The sequence below is a fragment of the Spermophilus citellus genome (genome assembly GCF_964194105.1).
Source record: "Spermophilus citellus genome assembly, chromosome: 5".
Classification (NCBI taxonomy): Eukaryota; Metazoa; Chordata; class Mammalia; order Rodentia; family Sciuridae; genus Spermophilus; species Spermophilus citellus.
This window is the reverse complement of record NC_138186.1, coordinates 55,452,795-55,472,847: the sequence shown is the minus strand read 5'-3', so window position 1 is coordinate 55,472,847 and position 20,053 is coordinate 55,452,795. Positions and strand designations below refer to the sequence as shown.

General features: G+C 43.4%; 1 protein-coding gene across 5 annotated transcripts in view; it reads left to right on the top strand.

Annotated features, from left to right (window-relative positions):
- Positions 1 to 20,053, top strand: part of KIF6 (kinesin family member 6) — a 400,202-nt gene that overhangs the window by 302,215 nt on the left and 77,934 nt on the right. For all 5 annotated transcript variants that reach the window (XM_081295096.1, XM_081295095.1, XM_081295094.1 and 2 more), the window contains one exon: positions 4,614 to 4,669. In XM_081295096.1, coding sequence (XP_081151222.1) covers positions 4,614 to 4,669 — 56 coding nt within the window. The remainder of the gene's footprint in view (positions 1 to 4,613; positions 4,670 to 20,053) is intronic.

The window sequence follows — 20,053 nt, the reverse complement described above, 5'->3', positions numbered from 1 at the left end:
TTATGAATGCCAGCAACTACTGCCCATGGGCCCAGTGAATAGAGGGTGGCTCTAACTGCCCTGGGGAGAACCCGGAGCTGGGTTCACAGCTGCTTACCCAGTGATGAACAATATCTTTGCCTGCCACACACCAAGGGCAGATCAGGATCCTCCCAGGAACTGGTCCGAGAGGTTACATGAGATTCTACCTCCATCCCCCTATTTTCTCATTCTCTCTGAAGATGAGAAGCTTGGCAGCCATGTTGAGTTCTTGACATTGACTTGCAGGGAGCTCCTCCAATCCTTTGGTTTGCTCAGAGACTGACATTCACCCACTGTTGTCTATGGTTACTGCTTGCAGCTAACAGCCCCACCTCACAGTTCAGCCCCTCTCCCCAGGGTTTCTCCTTGCCCAGGATAGTCATAATTCACACACACACACACACACCTGGGTACTTGCTGCATCAACCCAGCCCTGAGAGACATCTCCTCCTAATCTTAAAAATGAGGAATCTGAGCCCTTCCTGCTAAGATGTGGAGGAGGCACATGATCCAAGCCTACTGACTCCTGATCTGGGGCTCTGCCTGTGTGCGCATGCTTCCTCACAAGCCTGGCTGCTTTTAGTCGACGCATATTTATGGAACGCTTACCAAGTGTGAGCCCCTGTTCTAAGCTTCAGGAAAATAAGAATGAATTAAACAGTCATGGTCACTCTCCTCAGAGAGCCTATGATATTAAAAGTGAAACAAATCAAATGAACAGGTTAATTCCTTGTGGCACACTGCCTGGGGGGCAGCACCATTGCAGACGTGTACGATCTTGGAGAACTATCCAGAGAAAGAGAACTTGCAGGAGTTAGGTGGAAATCGGCCAGGTGAAGGATTCTAAGGTGAGAGAGAGAATGTGACACTTGGTGGAACTGAAAGTGATTCCAGACCACTTGGAAAGGTGGAGGGGGCAGGGTGGTGAGAGAAGAGCTGGGGAGGGCAGCAGGAGCCAGAGCACAAAGATGAAGAGTCTACTTCACCCCGTTAAGGAATGTGGACTATGTCCTGAGGTCCCTGGGGAACGTCTCGAGGAGTCTGAAGCAGGGAGGAACAGGACCAGGCATTTGCACTTGAGGATCACAGGCTCAGGTGTGGGGACTAGTGTGTAGGCAGGGGAGGTGAATCCAGCGGGGGGATTGAGCTGTGGTCGAAGAAATCTGGGAGCCAGATGGCCACTCTCTGCTTTAAGGCAAATGAAGCAAGAAGAAGCCAAGTGGAGTGCTCTGGGAAGGTGTTGAGGATGCAGAATGTCTCAGACTCCAAGACTCAGCAAAGGGGCTCATGGGAGACAGGGCAAAGGAAGGCATGCAGGTCACCAGCATGAGCTGTGTTTGAGGAGGAACAGGGAAGTGGGCAGAGGAGGAGACCACTTCTTCTGGGATACAGTGAATTTAGTCGTCTGCAGGGCACCCAACAGACAAGGCCTGCATGGCTCAGGAACTAAGGTAGGGCTGAGATGGAAAATCGGGAGGTAACAACGGAGAGCAAAGACACTGGCATGGATGGGGTGCCTGCGGAGAGCCAGAAAAGCAAGAAGGGGGCTTCAACAAAATCCTGAGGATTACCATGTTCAAGAACAGGCGGGAAAGTCTGCCAAAAAAGAGAGAGAAGGAGAGGACAGGAGGACCAACACCAGGAAGCCAGTGACAGTGCTTCCCCAGTGTCACAGGATGTCTCCAGGCACAGGACAGAAGCACTGAGGGGATGTCACAGGAAGCCAGCCTTGTGAAGAACGGCCAGGGCACTGCGTTACCAGATCTCCCTTCCCAGACCCGCCCATGGCCAGCCCCTTTCTGTGCCAGTGAATGCAATATCCTGCAGGCTCTGTACTGTACCACACTCAGTTACGCTGTCCCCGCCCCAGAGTCACCATGCAGCTAGCAGCACCCTGAAAGGACTGCTTTGGCACCCGTCGTAAGGAAGCCTGAGGTGAGGCTCTTCAGTGTCCTGGCTGAGGCATGGAGCCTTCTCCTGCCCCTTCCCAAGAAGCCCTTCCGGATACGGGCCACACCTCATCAGGGAGCTCCGCTTAGGGTCCTGTGCCCCTGGAAAGTCGGCCACTCACTTCTCTGCCCCCTGAACCAGCTCATCCTTGGGGATGGGCCTCTTTTAAAAGGTCAGGAGTCAGGAAGCCCCCCCTGGCAATGGCCAGGTGGGCAGGACTTCACCCAGGAGCAGTGGTGGGGAGCAGGGAATGACTGGAGACTTGGGCTGGCTGGGGAGGTGGGGAGACGCGGGCAGGCTGGGCAGAGTGTGGCCCCGATGCTGGGTTCCCACTGCTTTCTCAGCCTCCCGCCTTCCTCCTCAACTCTCCCTCCTCTCCCTCTGATTGGGCCCCTCAGAGTTTGTCTTGTCCAGGATTATGTGGGCAGGGGTGGCCTGGAGTGGTGACAACTGGCAAAGTGAAGGGAGAATGGTCCCAAGAAGACAGGGCCACCCACCCTCAGACCCCAGCTCTCCAGTGGAAAAGCCCCTCCACCCCAGGCCCACAGGACTTCCCTGAGCCACTGCACAGTGGAGATGGCCCTTTCTGCTCCGAGTGTCCTCCCTTGTAGAGACTCACACTGGCTCCTCCAGCATCGTGCAATGATCAGATCCCACTAAATCCTAGGTACTGAGGATGGACACAGCCGTGATCAGTCCCAGTCCCTCCCTTAGCAGAACTCAGTAGGAAGACAGTCCTCAACTCTGTGACATGGACCAAATGTCAAATTACCCTTTCCCAGTAGCTCTCTGAGTCCACAGAGCCCAGAACAACAAGCAGCAGCACTTCCTGCTGCCGGTGTGTTGGACCGAGCCAGCTCTGACTCGACTGAACTTCCCTCTGGAAGGGGACAAGGCCCTAACTGAGGAGAAGACCTCCATAACCTCCACTGAGCCTGAACTGAACAGCCTCAGTAAGGCAGCCGGGAGGGGTCCCTAGAAACTCAGCACTAAGAGAAAATGCAGTCCCCTTCCCTGGACACTTCCTTCCTGCAGCCCAGCCCCAGCAGATAGATTTAGAAAGATGGTGATGACGTCATTTGCACTGCTTCCCCGCTCTGCACAGAGCAGAGGGCCTTTGCTCATGTGTTCCCTGCTGGGATGCCTCTCCCACTGCCTCTGACAGGGTCCTACACAGCTCCATGTTTATGGATGAGACAATGATGAGGAGAGCTGGGATTCAGTGGGATCCAGAAAGATCTGGGAGGGTGGGAAGAGGATGGGGAGACAGAGATGATCGAAATAAAATTGCACAAGGTATGTGAGGGCTCGTCCTACTCTTCTATTTTGTTTATATTTGGAAATTTTCAGATTAAAAAGTTTTCTGAAAACTCCTATGCAGCCGCAAAACCCCAGTTAATCCCACCTTGTGCACAAAGCTCTCCTACCTCCTGGCCCCACTCAGGGAAAGGCCCTTTCCTAATCCAACTCTAATGGCATCACTGTGGTTACCCAAGATAGCACAGCGATTTACTCTTACCACATAGTGTGGATGTTGTTTCATAGGTTTTCAGTTACCTCCTTAACTTCATGGCAGAAAGGAAAGGAAGGGAAGGCAACCAACATTTCATCAGGTCCACTCTGTGTAGAGAACTGAACTACCTGCTTCTCCTAGAGGCCAGGTCCTTCCTGAGCGCACCGCTGGGTTTGTTGTAGGTAGCTCATGAATTGATGCTAGAAAATATAGAGGCCTCGTTGATTCAACACCAGCACGACCATCTCGTGAACTAGTATGCATTCATCAAAAATCAGAGTTTCTAATGCCATAGGGAAGGACTTAAAATGCTAAGTGAAACAAAATAAATCAGGGCACAGAATCCTATGTATAGTATGAGCTCACTTTATAGAAACTTGCTAGGGAAAAAAAAAAAAAACCTAGATGTGTATGTCTATGAAAATGTGCTTATCTCTGTGTAGGGATCTATTCGAATTTTTTTCTTCAATTACATTTTCAAACTCTGGTTCAATAATCATACTATTTTCAAATTTTTTATTTTTTTTATTTTCAAATAGTAACTATTTTCAGTTTTGTAGGCCATGCAGTCCCTGTCCCAGCTACTCAGCTCAGCTGTGGTGGCACAAAAGCAGCCGTGGACGGTATAGAAATGAGTAGGTGTGGCTGTGCTCCAAGAAAACCTTATTTACAGAGCCAGGCATCAGGCTAGATTTGTCTCATGAACAGTTATAGTTTGCTGATCTATGATTTATTACTTTATAATCAGGAAAAAAACTATTTAAGTATGTATTTTTTTTTTTGCTCTAAGATCTTGGTACCATGATTGATAGATCACAGCACAGAAACCTTACTGCATGCTTTATTCTGGTACCCTTGCAGCATAAAACAAAAGAAAATCAAAACCATAAATTAAAGAATATGAGAATGAAAATTCTAGGCTGGAAAGACTAAAAATTCATGGTATCTATAATAATACAAACTTTATCTCTACTTTTAAGCCTAATATATTTCACTTTCTTTAGATTTTCCTTTATGTCTTTTAATAAAGTTTTATAATAGTCTACAGATGTCTCAGAAATCTATTCTTTTTCAAACATAATGTAGGATGAACAGAAAAAGTAAATTTTTCTCTTTTTTCCCCCTCTAGGTTTTCTGAAGCAAAGGCCTTGGGAGAAAGTATAAATGAAGCAAGAAGTAAAATTGGTAAGCAGACGATATTGTGCGAGCCTCTTTGACAGATGGTGACAGTCAGACCATCATGTGCCTCCGAGTAGCCACGACATCTAGTTCTAGGAGAGGCCCTGCCAAGGAAGCCGCTTTCAGGGGCTCTTCCTGGGGAGTTTGCTGTCCCTCCGCCACCCATCAGGAACGCACTTCCTTTTATCTGAACTTGAACTCCTCATCCTCATGCAGGCCTGAGTTCTAGCACACCAATGAGAAAGTCCCGCCTTTCCCTGCTGTTGTGACAGTGGCTCAACTTGTCATTACTGTATGATGATAGCGATGCTATTTCTTATTTCCAAGTGCTGTGCACACCTTTACACCTGCCAAACCTCAGGCTTAGCATTTGGGGCCCAGGTATGCATTTTTCAGCACCACTCATAAAGCCGTGGGAGGAAGAGAAGCAAAAATAAACCCGTGTATCTGCCTGGGACACAAGCAGCCGAGCAGGGCTCCCCCACTTAGGAGAGCATGTCTGGAAAGGAGTCATTAAGCCAAGTGGCAAACTTGATGCCTGAGGGCCTCAAATCCTGTTCAAAGTAAGAGGAAGAGGTTTCCCGTATCCTAAGCTACAAGACTCGACAGACTTGAGGCATTTTCCAGACTTGAGGCAGCTTCACAGAGGAAATCTCTCTACCTTCACCTCTGCTCAGGAAAGCAGGAGTTACCTGTGTGCAGCTGACCCCCCAGTTCCCACCCCACCCCATCTTCCTCTCTCCACAGGGGCAGGACAGAAGCTACTGTAAGTGTCCCCTCGACTTGCCCTGCAGAATGTAGGAAATCATGATAGCCTCAGCTGATCTAAGTCTGGGAACAGAGCCCCGTGTTTCCCTCTGTGATAAAGGCAGAACGGTGCGGCTGCCAGGCCCCGAGTCACAGAGAATCTTTGCATCTCAGGGGTTGTTAACCTAAAGTTCAGAATTATGGATGGTGACACATGCCCCTGGATTTTCACGAACCTGAAGCTGAAATTTAGCACTGCCTTCAGTGACGAACGTAGACAGCAGACCCCAGCAGAAATGGCAGCACCTGCCATCAGTGGAAATCACAGTAATTTCATTTCACAATGAGGCAGTCTTTGTAAAACATCTTTTCTGCTCATCGGTACTTCAAAATTGCAGTAGTTACTAGACTTACCATTAGATCTTGTTATTTAATCCATTTAGATGAAAGTACATAGGTATTTCTATATCAGAAAATTTCAAAATTTTGTAAATTATTTCATTATAATTGGTTTCTCCTATAAGAGTATGTATTTTATTCACTTAAAATCATTATTCAGAGAAAGAGTCAATACCTTCTTCAGACTATTAGAAGATTTCTGGCACACACACACACAAAAAAAAAAAAAAAAATTTGCAAACCTGTTTCTTGACCTGATTCCCCAACTCCCTAAAACTGCATGTAAAAAACTGAGGCTTCAAAATACATGTGTTTTTTCTGGAGATAACATCTAGAGCTTATCCAGCTCCCAAAGAGGTCAGTGACCCAAACCTATAAGGAAAATGATACTAAGCTATTGCGCCCTCTGCTTCAGGCAGGAAAGCAGAGGCCCTGGGGAGGGGCAGCCCAGTCCTGGAAAGCAGGGTAGGGGCCTTCTAGCTGACATGGCTGCCTGGAAGGGAGAGGAGGCAGGGAGGAAAAGGGTAGCAGATTTCGGTGGATCCAGGCCCATCTGTCAACATGGTGTGACCCCAAGTTCTCTATAATTTCGGTGTAGAAATATGTGTTGATGGATCTAGTTTGCCATATTATCAAAGTTAGGCAGGTCAGAGGGTGCCCTACTACTATGCAAGTTGTGCTCAGAAAATAACAAGTAGAGCTCACACCAGTATTGAGACTCAAGCTTCCATTGCTAACAGAGAATTGGCTGGTCCCGAGGTGTTAGTAAAACCAATGGCATTCCCTCTTCATCTTATGCAAATTGCAAACTAAGCCCCACCTCCTGGCCACCACCTTTCAAATTGGGTTCTTAATCCAAGAAATCCCAGGAAGGTTGCAGTACTTGACCACAAGGAGAAGCCACCATCATAGTATCGCAGACATCAGGTCAAGATTAAGGGAGTATGGGTGAAATGGGTACACATATTTAAAATTTCCAAGACAAACTTGAAGGAAAATGTTTTTTAGGAATTTATTATGTGATTGCAGTTTTCCTAGGGAAAAAAATAAGTCAAGTGGAGTCTGCCATCCCCAAGGAGTGCCTTAGTGAATCCAGGAGGCAGGATCACAGCACAGATGTACCATGACATGGGATGGTGACTCAGCACCGCTCCCAACTGGGCCACATCCTGCTTCTGGGCCCCGAGGCGGGCTTGGAATGCCAGGCAGTGCATTTGTAATTGGCGCACGGACAGGGAACCAAATCTGTGCTGTGCTCTATGGATTGGCCAACCCATGTGTTTAGAGATTCAGAGGCCACTGTCTCCACGGCAACTTGCTTTTTCTGATATTGTGACCTAGAATTGCCTCTTGAGTTTCATTCTCAAAAACCCCTAAAGGCTTCCTATTCAGTAGCGACCACATAACATCCCACTTTTACAAGGTCAGTCCATATTACGCCTTTCCTTTTTAGAAGCCAACCCAACTAGGTAGGTAAACTGTTGCCACCAATCCTGAGATGGAAACAAGTTGAAATAGAAATGGAAGAAATAACCAATTTAGATTCTCCCTGAAAAATAACAGGGTCTCTGTTTGTATAGGAGAGCCATTGTCCTTGTCTTTACCTGTCCCATTTAGAAGGGCATCCGGCCGCTCTTCATCACACCATCCATGCTGTGAGCGCGTTCATACACACTCTACCTCCATCACTGCGTGTTCCAAAATGCAGTGAGGTCAACCATGGGCCAAGAAGCCACCTGCGGTAGAGGCAGTGGCATCGGGCTGGCATTTTCTGACTGCAGGATCCTGGCACTCGCCTTTCCAGTGTCCCACCACTGGCTGCATTGTCTTCGGCATCAAAGGACAATGAACAGGCTGTTCCTTGGTGTGAGGCCCACTCCTAAAGCAGGCCAGGGCCAGGTGCTTTGGAGGCAGGTGAAAGAGTTTGACTGACGCCCCTGGCACCTCTTCCTCCCCCCAGGCCCTCCTAAATGAAAATGACCACTGCAGAAGGCTGCCCAGGAGGCTTTCACTAGTGAGCTGCTCGGTAATCCATTCAAAAATCATAGGCAATGTACTAGAAGAAGCTGTTAGTGAAAGGTGAGATAAAAAAACAAACACTTGAAAACACTCGCAAAATGTTCTGGCAATTTTCTTTACTTCCTAATTCAAAGAAGGACTCCAACCCACGATTTGAACAATACTCTTTTAAATGTTTCCAGCGTACATTTGGGATTCAGGAAATCATTTCTCAGATTTATCAGCAGGATAAAAAGGACTATTTTCCTCTTTTTCAGTTCTCTGCCTGTTCTGCATTCAGTTTTTGCTTGAGGTTTACTGCTTCTGGTATCTTTTCCTAGAAAAAAGATAATCTCCATTTCATTTTGCTAGATTATGATGACCTGACCCTTTTGTTTCTATTGTTGCCAGCTTCAAATAACAAGGACAGCAAGGACAATAGCAGCCTCCACCATTTATGGAGCCCTTACTCCATGGCAGGCTGAGAACTTGACCTACATTATCTCATTTAATCCTCACAGGGAAGACATGACCTTTAAGGTGGGTACTAGTTGCACATTCCAAATCCAAAAATTCAAAATCAAAAATGCTCTGAAATCTGAAATTGTTGGAGAGCCACATGGTGGATTTTGAATCTTCAGACTTGGGATGCTCAACCAGTAAAGTCTATGGAAATATTCCAAACCTGAAAATGTATTATCATACATCTTAGATTCTAACACACATAATTTTTACACTCTTTATACCTGTGATATGAGAATACGCTTAGTCATCCCATTTGGTTATTTTTTCACATTAAAAAACCTCTATAATAGGTCTTAAGGTAGATGTAGTCTCAGAATCTATGAAATAATGGTATTTTCATTATTTTACAGAATTTTCAAAAAATGGAGTTCAGTGAAATTACAATTAAAATCCACTTCTGTCCAAACCCCAAACTTTTAAGCCCCATATGCTATCTCCACAAGTTCAAGTTTACCTAACATTTATGTTTTTTCCTAAGTTTAAATTTTCCCTAAACTATTACTCAGATTTCCTGAATCTTTGGCCTTTATCATCATACATAATATGCCCAGCGAGAGGCTCAACCTAGACCCTGGTTCAGGGGCTACAGGCGTAATCCAAGAAAATTAATAAGACTCTTTGTGACATGATACAGGAGGAGGCCCAGGTTGTGGGAGCAGATGGGCCTGCTCTTGCTCACACCTGCCCGGATGGGGGAACTCCTAGTTTTTCTAGTTTGCATTAAGGTTCCTGTGGGCATGCAGCATCTCTGGTAGGATTCAGTGTCCATATGGGTTTCAGATATCGCTTTTTTATCATTTGGAGAACAGCAGTGAAGGTGTGTCTTCAGGTTCCTTACGGTGCCAACTGGATGGGTTCACAGATGCTTCAGAAAATGCAAAAGAATTCAAAGTGTGAACTTAGATGAGGTTTAGTAAAATTAGATGTAACCAAGTATTTATGCTTAAGTACTGTAACCGGCACAAATAAATACTAGAGAAAGCCTGATTAACAGTAGGCATAGATGTCATCAGAGACCAGGAGATAAAAGTGTATTACTATAAAGTAAAAAAAAAAAAAATTAAATAATAATAATATCTCAAAAGTAAGAAATGCGCAAGCCAAACTTCTCCCTTCTGTGCCCAGCAATTCCAGGCCCACACTGCATTGCGTTTCCTAGGTAACTCCTGCTCTCCACAAGAAGAGAGATGATTCAGTGGAAAGCAGCTAAAGTGATGATTAAGATGTTACAAGTAGATTTTTGCTTCATTAAGTGATTCACCACCGATTTATTTTAAATATAAACCCAGTTTGTGTATTAGAGTATTTAGTTTGATGTTTAAATTACATTTATTAAAAATTTTCAATTAATTTGCATCCAGTTTGCATAGGCCAGGATGTTTGCCTATAAGCATAAAAAGTAATTTATTGCCTCATGTAACTGAGAAGTCTAAGGAGTAAAACTGGCTTTGAATACGTTCTCTCTCCTTCTCCTCTCCTTTTCTCTCTCCATATCTTAGTTCTGCTTAACTAAGCTATCTGATGGCCTCTCCCCATTAAGTAGCAAGGTACCCCTGGAGGCTCCAGTGTACATGGTGTGTAGAATAGTTCTAAGAAATGATCTTTACCAACAACATTGGACTTTGGCCAATGCAGGGAGGAACTATCTACCTGGCTTCTGTTGTGGGCCCTCTCTGAACATCCTCCCTGCCTCTGGGTGCTCAGAGCGTTCTGATTGACTGGCCTAGGTCGTGTGCCGCTCCTCTGGTGAGCGCCTAGCCCATCGGCACCATTACAGACACTGAGCAGGGTTAGTAAGGAATGAAAGAGGCATCCTTCTTTAAAGGAAGAAATGCTGGGCATACAAAAATCATGTTCACTACAAATGTTACAGAAATCGGTGGCCTGGAACAAGAGACATCTGTAAAAGAATGGATAATTCCTATTAGGAAAGGTAACAGACTTATTTGTCCAGAAAAAAAAAAAAAAAACAAGAAGACTATGAATAGGAAAAATTTAAAACTTGTTTTAAGTGCAGGTGCTTCTGCTATAATGTATACAAATACGTAACAATAAATACCACCATTTTGTACAACTATAATGTACCAATAAAAAATATGGAAAAAGAAAAAGAGCAGAGATTGTAGAAAAATTAAGATTGGAGGAAGAACTCGCAAATCCATGTTATCTCTAACCAGAATTCTATCAATGACCATTCAGTAACAATAATGACATAGTAGGCATGTTAGGTTCCTGATACATAAGGAAATACCATATAAAACATCAAATATTTTTCCGAAATAAGAATATCATGATAGAAGAGGATATAAGGAAGGTTGAGGATGCTAAATTGTGGAGATATGAACAGCCACACAAAGCTGGGAAGAATGGCATAATCAGCATTTATATATTTTTTTTAAAGTTGTCGATGGATCTTTATTTTATTTACTTTTATGTGATGCTGAGAATCAAACCCAGTGCCTTATACATGCTAGGCAAGCGCTTTACCACTGAGCCACAACCCCAGCCTCTGTAATCAGCGTTTCTAAGAGCAAACACATGGCTACCCTGGACCACAGAAGGGAATGTGGGGAGGGGGGAAGGTGCTTAGGTCTGTGCTTCTCCTCAGCTTCCTGCACTCAGCTGCTTTTATCTGGTGTTGCAAAACTTTAGCTTATTGGGGAAAAAAATCCTATATGAACAAATGAGAATGGAAATTATATAACGTAATTTCCCTGTTAGCCAATTGCAGGTGAGCTAATTATTGCTAAGAAATATAGGTGCAAGAGAGCTTACTTTTATTATTTAATGTTATACAGAAGTACCAATAAATTGTAATTCAGTATTCAAGAGACTCAAGAAAGAAGAAGCAATTTTCAGTTACATTGAAATATATTTGATTGTGTGAAAGAACATTTTGTCAAGAAGGTAATTAAATGGATAGAGATCCTGGGAATCTTGAAAAGCAGAATAGGAAAATATCTTTCTATGATGACTCAGGGTATCTAGAGAAAAAAAAAGAGCAAAGATGACTTCTTAAGATCCCTTCTGTAACAATTCCGGTGTCACTGAAATTGCAGAATGTTCCAAGACATGCAGTTATCTGAGTGACAGCTCATAACCGGTATGACTGATGTCCTCATGAAATTGATTGAATGTTTTGCTGTCATAGTTTGGAAATCAAACAAAAACATGATTTGATACAAGCTGGAGGCTGTAGAGCACATTCACTGACAAGCAGTAACACTAATAATCATTGTGTACAGAGGAGGAAGCAATGATTTGGTTGGAATGGCAGCAAATCAAGATGGATGGCTGCCTCCTGGGAGTCCTGACAGAGTAGTCTTACCTTAGTGAGTAAACCAGGGCCCAGGACCTGGCCTCAGCTCAGTGGGCTCAGGAAGACTGACCTGTGCGAATCATACACTACAAGCCTAAAAAGCAATTCATTAATTTACCAGGGTGAATATTTTTTTTGTAGACAGGAACTCTTAATCATCTCCATCTAAGGCACCTCCTCCCAAAGAACAAACTAGATTAGTTATCTCCAACCACAAAGATAATCAAAACAAAGACAAGTAGGCAGTATTGAGAGAGAGGTTCTCATAGTGGTGAAGACTCACAGGGTGTCCATTGCCCACAGGAACCAGTATGTCTATGTCAGTTCTAGTTCTGGGTTCAGCCCCTGTCCTCTATGGACCATGTGCATTCACCATTACAACCTGCCTCATCTACTATCCAGACTGACCAGTCACCTTCTATATATAATGCCCTTTCTCCAGATAAGATTAAATATGTGGTATATGTTTTCTTACTAAAATATAATTATATCCCAACCCTACTGAGATAGGGATTTTGGATAAAGGGGGAGATATACTGAGTCTCATAGGAAATGCCCATGAGCCACTAAGATTTGCACAAAGCTCTCAAAATCAATATCATCTCCTGAGTGACATGCCCTTGACCCGTGCCCTTGACCCATGCTCTTGTAAAATGAGAGCAGTGTTCAAATGTAGGAAAAACTGGAGCAAAATTACACAACTCTGCCCTGGCACCAGCCCTCTATAAATACTAACACCCTACACCAACAGGTTGCCGTCTCTCCCTCTGGAGATGGCCCACAGTCTTCTTTGAAAATATATTCCTTGCTTTAGTCCCATTCTCCCTGAATATGTATCTACTTTCCTAAATAAAGCTCTGTCTATGCCATCAACTGGCACATGCTGAAATTCTTTTAGAACACCCCTCTGGTGCTGAGTCAAGTCTTCTCTGAGAACTCCTGGGACCCTTCTTTGGAGATGTGTCTTCTCCCATGACACCACCTCTGAATGATGAACCCCCAAGTCACATTGCACAGTGTTTTGTATCACAAAAACAATAATTTTTAGTTTGGCCCTTGATTTTCAGAAATAGAAACCCAGTTGAGCTTAGATTTAGGATGCTTGTATAGTGATGCTGAAAAATCTCATCAGGACACTATATTAAAAGCTAGCCCCTTCAAACTGAATGGGAGCCAGAACTAGGACCTGGGAGTCATCAGGAACCACAGTGCCCCAGAGCGTGTGTCTTCATGCCCCCTCGGAGCCCCTCACTACCCGTGTTTGTCTGTCCTCACAACCTGCCAGTCCTGCTGACCATAGCTGCTGCCTTCTCATGACTGGTCTCCCTTGGCCCCAACTGTACCTGAAAGTATCCTTTATCTTTCAGTCCCCAAGGCAAATAAGCTAAGTATTTGCTCGGTTTTTTAACTAAAGTATAAAAAAGAGAAACCTACTGACCCAATTGATGTTTTCTAGTCCTTCAGGATAGAAGCTACTGGCAGGCTTAAGAATGTTCTGTCTTGGGTCAGAAACCAACCCCTAGTCCAGGCACTATGGCCAGAGAGGAAAAATGGTATCATATGTCAGAAAGTAGCCCACCGAGGCAAAAAAGTGTGTGACAAGAGGTTTCTCTTTTTTCAAAAAAAGAATGGGTAGTCCAGGCACAATGATGGATATCTGGCACCCTCTTGGGTGACACTAATTCCTTAATTTCCACATTCTCAAAGAAGCACCTTACTGCAGTATAGGAGTGAATGATTTATGTATGTTTGTCTTGTATCCTGCTACTTTGCTGAATTTGTTTATCAGCTCTAGAAGTCATCTAAATATAGAATCATACAATCAGCAAACAAAGATAATTTGACTTCTTTTCCTATTCATGTCCCTTTAACTTCCTTCTCTTATCTGATTGCTCCAGCAAGAGTTTCAAGAACTATGTTAAATAGGAGTGGTGACTGGACATCCTTGTCTTGTTCCTGATTTTAGAGGGAATGTTTTCAGTTTTTCTTCCTTCAGTATGACATTGGTCTTGGGTTTGTCATATATAGTCTTTAAAATGTTGAAGTAAGTTCCTTCTATTCTAGTTATACTTTTAATATAAATGGGTGGTGGAATATTTATGTAGTGAATTTCATTTATTGATTTGCAAATGTTGAACCAACCTTGCATCCCTCAGATGAAACCCACTTGATCATGGTGTACTATCTTTTGAATGTGTTTTTTTAATACAGTTTGCCAATATTTCATTAAGAATTTTTGCATCTACATTCACCAGGGATGTGGGTCTGCCGTTTTCTTTCTTAATATACCTTTGAATTTGGTAACAAGGTAGTACTGGCTTCATAGGATGAATTTGACAGTGTTCTCTCCCTTTTTATTTCATGGAATAATTTGAAGAGGGTTGGCATTAGTTCTTCTTTAAAGGTCTGGTAGAATTCAGCCAAGCATTTGTGTGGTCCTGGGCTTTTCTTTGTTAGAAGACTTTTTATCACTGCTTCAATCTCATTGCTGGATTTTGGCCTGTTTAAGTTTTCTATATCCTCGTGGTTTCCTCTGGGTAGATCAATCACGTCCCTGTATGCCAACAATGAATCTGCTGAGAAGGAAATCAGGAAACCTATCCCATTCACAGTGACTGCAAAAAAAAAAAAAAAAAAAAAAAAAAAAAAAAAAAAAAAAAAAACCTTGGGAATAGATCTAACAAGGAGGTAAAAGATAACAGAAACTCTAGAACCCTGAAGAAAGAAATTGAAGAAGACCTTAGAAAAGCAAAGACCTCCCATAGCCTTGGATAGGCAGAATTCATATTGTCAAAATGGCCATCCTACCAAAAGCAGTATACAGAGTCAATAAATCCCCATCAAAATAACAATGACATTCTTCACAGAACTAGAGAAAAACAGTTCTAAAATTCATTTGGAAGAAAAAATGACCCAGAACAGCCCAAGTCATCCTGAGCAAGAAGAGTGATGCTGTGGGCATCACAAGACTGGGTCTCAAATAATACCACAGAGCTATAATAACAAGAACAGCATGGTGTCTTGTTTATTGTTGTCTTAGTGTGATCCCTGCCCTAGGTATGCCTTGTCCAGTCACCTGCCATCTGCCACTGTGGACCCCTGGGCTCCTGTGATGCTGAATGCTCTTAACTGTCCATGCCCCACCTGACAGAGAACAAGGACTTTGGGTCACTTCCCCAAACTTCACCCTCTTTCAGCAGGAAGCAGCTTGGAGATGTCATCTCCCATTTGTCCATAAAAATGGAGCATAGAGATTGACAGGGAGGAAATGTGACAGAGCTCCACCTGATGCTGCTCTGCCACTGCAACTTATTTTTCACACTTTACATTTTTATTGATTCTTTTTAGTTACACATGACAGTAGAATCAATTTTGATATAATTACACAAGCATGGAATGTCTTATCATAATTAGAACCTCATCCTTGTGGCTGTACATGATGATGAGATTCACTGTGGTGTATTCATATAAGTACACAGAAAGTTATGTCAAATCATCCACCGTCTTTCCTTTTCCTGTCTCCCCTCCTTTCCCTTCAATCCCCTTTTACTGCACTTTTATTCTTCCCCTGCCCCCTATTGTGGATTAGCTTCCACATATCAGAGAAAACATTTGACCTTTGGTTTTTGGGGATCGGCTTTTTCAGTTAGCATGATATTCTTCAGATCCATCGATTTACTGGCAAATGTCATAAAATCATTTTTCATAGTGGCTGAGTAATACTCCACTGTTGTGTATACACCACACTTTCTTTATTCATCTGTTGAAGGGCACCTAGGTTGGCTCCATTGCCTAGCTATTGTGAATTGAGCTGCTATAAACATTGATGTGACTGCATCACTATAGTATGCTGTTTTGTTTTGGTTCTTAATGGACATGTTTCTTTCTCTTCCTCTCTCCCTGCTCTCCCCTAAACTCTCTCCCTCCCTAATCTCAGAGGAGACAGGATTACCCTTCTTGCCCATCCTTGGCAGATTTATCTGCCCTTGAGTACACACCCACCATAGGAATGAAGTAATCCAGACTTTGGGGAAGGTCTCAGAAATTACCATCTCCCAAATTAACAAGTGAATTCCAACTCCAACAGAGAACACATGGAATGTAGCCTTTGAATCACCTCTTTAAAGCTCCATGTTCCTGCTGATGGACAGAAACACAGCCTCCAGGACAGGAGTCTCCTGTGTTTCTCCTTTGCTAGCAAAGCAATAAAACTTCTTTTTCCTTTAAAAATAAAAAAAGCATGGTATTGGCACCAAAACAGATACGAAGACCAGTGGAACAGAATAGGAGGCATAAAGACAAATTCACATAGATACGGTTGTCTGATACTTGGCAAAGGCACCGCAAACTACACTGGAGAAAAGAGCCTTTTAAAAAAAATGGCACTGAGAAAACTGGGTATCCATATGTAGAAGAATGAAACTAGATCCCTATGTCTCACCTGCACAAAAAATCAACTCAAAGTGAATCAAAGACCTAGGAATTAGACCAGGTACTTTAACATAGGCTCAACACTCACATCTGATGCAGACACTGATTTCTGTAGTAATACTCCCAAGCAAAAAAATTAAACTGAGAATCGATATGTGTCATGGCATCAAATTTAAAAGCTTCTACATGGCAAAGGAAACAAAAACCTGAAGAGAGAGTCTACAGAATGGGGACTACACCTCAAAAAGGGGATGAATATCCAGAATATATAAAGAACTCAAAAAACTTAACTCCAAAAAATTAAATGACCCAATTAATAAATGGACAAAGAACTAACAGACATTTCTCAAAAGAAATGCAAACAGCCAACAAATATATGAAAAAACTGTTTAGCATCCCTAGAAATCAGGGAAATGCAAATCAAAACTGCGTTGAGATTTCATCTCCTTCCAGTCAGAATTGCAGTCATCAAGAATGCGAATCAGAATATATGCTGGTGAGGATGTGGGGGGAAAGGCACACTATACATTGTAAAAGAGACTGCAAATTAGTACAATCTCCACTCTGGAAAGCAGTGTGGAGATGCCTCAAAAAACTAGGAGTGAAATCACCATATGATCCAGTTCTCCCACTCCTCAGTATTTATATGAAAGAAACAATATCAGCATATACTTTGGAGTAAAACCACGTCAGTGTTAATAGCAGCACCATTCATAATAGCCAAGTTATAGAACCAGTCCAGACACTCATCAAGAGATGAATGAATAGGAGAATATTGTATATATACCCAGTGGAGTTTTACTGAATCATGAAAAAAAAAATAAAATTAGGGCATTTGCCAGTAAATGCATAGAACTGGAGGATATCATGCTAAGTGAAATTGGCCACACTCAAAAAGTCAAGGCTCGAGAATGTTTTCTCTCATATGTGGAAGATAAACCAAAATAAGGGAATGAAAAGAGGGATGGAATTCTATAAAAATTGAAGAGGGATCAGTGGAGCAGGGGAAGGGGCTTCAGAAAGAATGGAGGGACAGGAAAAGAGAAGAAGAATGGACCAAAAATGGACCAAATTATGCTTTGTACAAATTCAAATACACCACAGTGAATTTCACCTCTATGCACATCTACAAAGAACTGATTTTAAAAAAACTATAAAGAATAGAAGACCAGTGGAGTAGAGGAAGAATAACAGGAGGTGAGGGAATGGGGGAAGACTAGAGACTGAAATGGAGCAAATTATATTCCATGTGTGTATGATCATGTCAAAGTGAACCTCAATGTGATGTACAGCCATCATGCACTAATAAAAAAATAAAATCAAAAAAGAAGCGCCTTACCCTTGCCCCTTTGTTTTGCCAACAGTAATAGTGATTGGCTTTGTAAGGTGTGTTATCAATCACGGGGTTTTCATTTTATTATTTTTACATAGTCAAATACATTGATCTTGTCTTGTCCGACTTCCTCCATTGCTTTCGTACTTAGAAATGGCCACTGTAATCGTGATAACAAGGACTTGCTCATTGCCAGGTATCTTTTTAATATTTTCCTAAATATCCTTGTAGTTTTTTTTATTGTTCCATTTTTCACATTCAATTCACTTAGGATTTATTATGTAATATGGCATAAGTAGAGACTCTAGGTTGAATTATTTCAAATGGCCAATTTTCCCCAAACCTTTTTCATTTTAATGAAATGTCTTCAAATAAAATTTCTTCCCCTCCTAGAAGGCTCATTTCATATTTTCAGAAGGAGGCTGATGCCTTCTAATCTCATCAGAACAGTAATGGACAGCCTCGACATGATAATTTCCTTCTAGTATTTCAAAAGCAACTTTGCCAGCAGATACTATTATGTATATCTGAGAATGACCCTGCAGAGAAGTGTCAGCTCTACATAAGCCAGGCAGCTAGCTGAGGGATGCCCAGGGAACAGGGACACATCTTTAAGTAGGTGGTCCCTCCAGGCTCAGCACTCTTAAGGAAAAGTGACTAAATACAGTAGCCTGTGCTGGGCTCAACTTCCTGATCTGCCCATGAAGATAGTTGGAAACATGTTGTTTCACTTCTAAGGAGGAAAATGTATTTCATTGTCTTATGTATTTTTATTGACTAGAAGGGGATTAGTTGTAGCCGGATTCAAGTGGAGCAGGGGTTTTGTCAGTGAAACTGAACAGGGACTAGCTATAATCGAACAGGGAATAGCTACAAGTAGCAAAGGATTTGCTGTGTCTATTGCTGACCACCCTTGAAAATATTGATGAGCACCTGCTGAAATCCACCAATATCTTCAAAGACAGAGAACATGCAAAACTGAGATGTCCCTCCTCTCACAGCGACCACTTCACCCAGGGTGGAGATGGCCTCATTAGCTACTGGCTGCACGTAATGACATGACCCCCTGGGCCAGACCCACTCTCTGCCGCACCATCTGTACCATAACTTATTTAAGCCTTGCTAAAAATATGCATGTCACTCAGCACTCCCCTTCTGGCAGGTACATGTCAGCGATTGGACAACATTTGAAAAGTAAAGATGCTCTCAGGCACATGCAGCTGCATCCCTGATTAAGCAGTCAAGGAACAAAAGCCCGGCACTGTAGTTTATATGGGGAAAGTTGTAACAGGCCCCAGGCAGCTGCCCAAGTGAGACTGAAAGGGTGGCCAGAGGTCGGACAACTAGGAGTACCAGGGGGACTTCCCAAAGTCTGGTATCAATGTTTGAACAGAACTAGGAGGGATTTCCTAAAAGCACCGGGAGTAAACAGAGAAGTCAGTGGCCAGCCATCCTGTGTCTGAGCACAGAATTCAGGCCAGCAAGAGTCAAAGAGTTAGAGACCCCACTGTAACAGAAATGATTACCTTTCACAGAGCTATTGCCACTATTGCCTTATTACAGATGAAGAAACTGAGGCTTAGGGAGATTAATAAACATGCCCAATAATATATAGATAATAAGGGGTGGAGCCAGTACTTGAGCCCCACTTCTCTTGGGTTCCAAGGTCAGTGCCTGGGTCAGATGTCAGGAAAACTCACAACCCAACTAAGAAGCAGGCATTAGGTCACTACTGTCTAGGTGCCAGGGAATGTCACATATCTTCTCTAAGTTCAAGTTGATGAGGAAAAGGAACCTTTCCTCTGTCTGTACCCACAGGGAGATAATAAAGGAAGGAGGCAGAGAGCTTCATGGGAGTGGGAGACTCAGCCAAGGCAGGGCCAGCCTTCCTTCCTGGGATCTCTCCTCCAATCTGAAGTTTAGGTTGTCCTGGATTCTTGGGATGGGGATGGTTTTGTCTCCTTTTATTGCACAAATGATTTTTGGGTGCAATGTATCACCCTGACCTGTGGGTGACACCTGCCAAGATCCCCAGTAGATGCTTGAAACTGTGGATAGTACTAAATCCTATGTGTACTGGGGTTTTTCCTATGTGTACATACCTATGATGAAGTTTAACTTTTTAAAATAGAAATAGTAAGAGACTAACAGCCGAGAGAACCCGGACTCCGCCATCTTCACGTTGCAATCTATAGCTCCCAGTCCGCGCCCGCACCGACCCAGGCGCACTGGGCGAGCCGCCCCTCAGCCCCGCTCCCCCTGGGCCCTCGGCGCCGGGGGAGCGCTGGGGAGCGCTCCCAGGGACTCGGCAGCCCCTCCGGCCGGCGTCAGCCTGCCAGGTGAACTGGGAAGCAGCCGCTCTTGGAGTCCCCCCAGAGCCTCGGAAGGGTCAATCTCCGAGAAAAAAACAGGCAGCCCGCAGAAAATCCAGAAACAACCGAACGGCGGCAGTTTTACATTGCTTTGGGTTTTTTGAGGGGGCGGGGTAAGGGGGTACGAGACAAGTCCCCAAGTTTTCTTTGCTTTTTCTTTTTCTTCTTCTTCTTTTTTTTTTTTATTTGTTTGCATTTTTTTTTCTTTCTCCCCTTCTGGTGGAAGTGCGCGTTCCACCTACCAGACCCTGAAAGAAAGAGTCAGG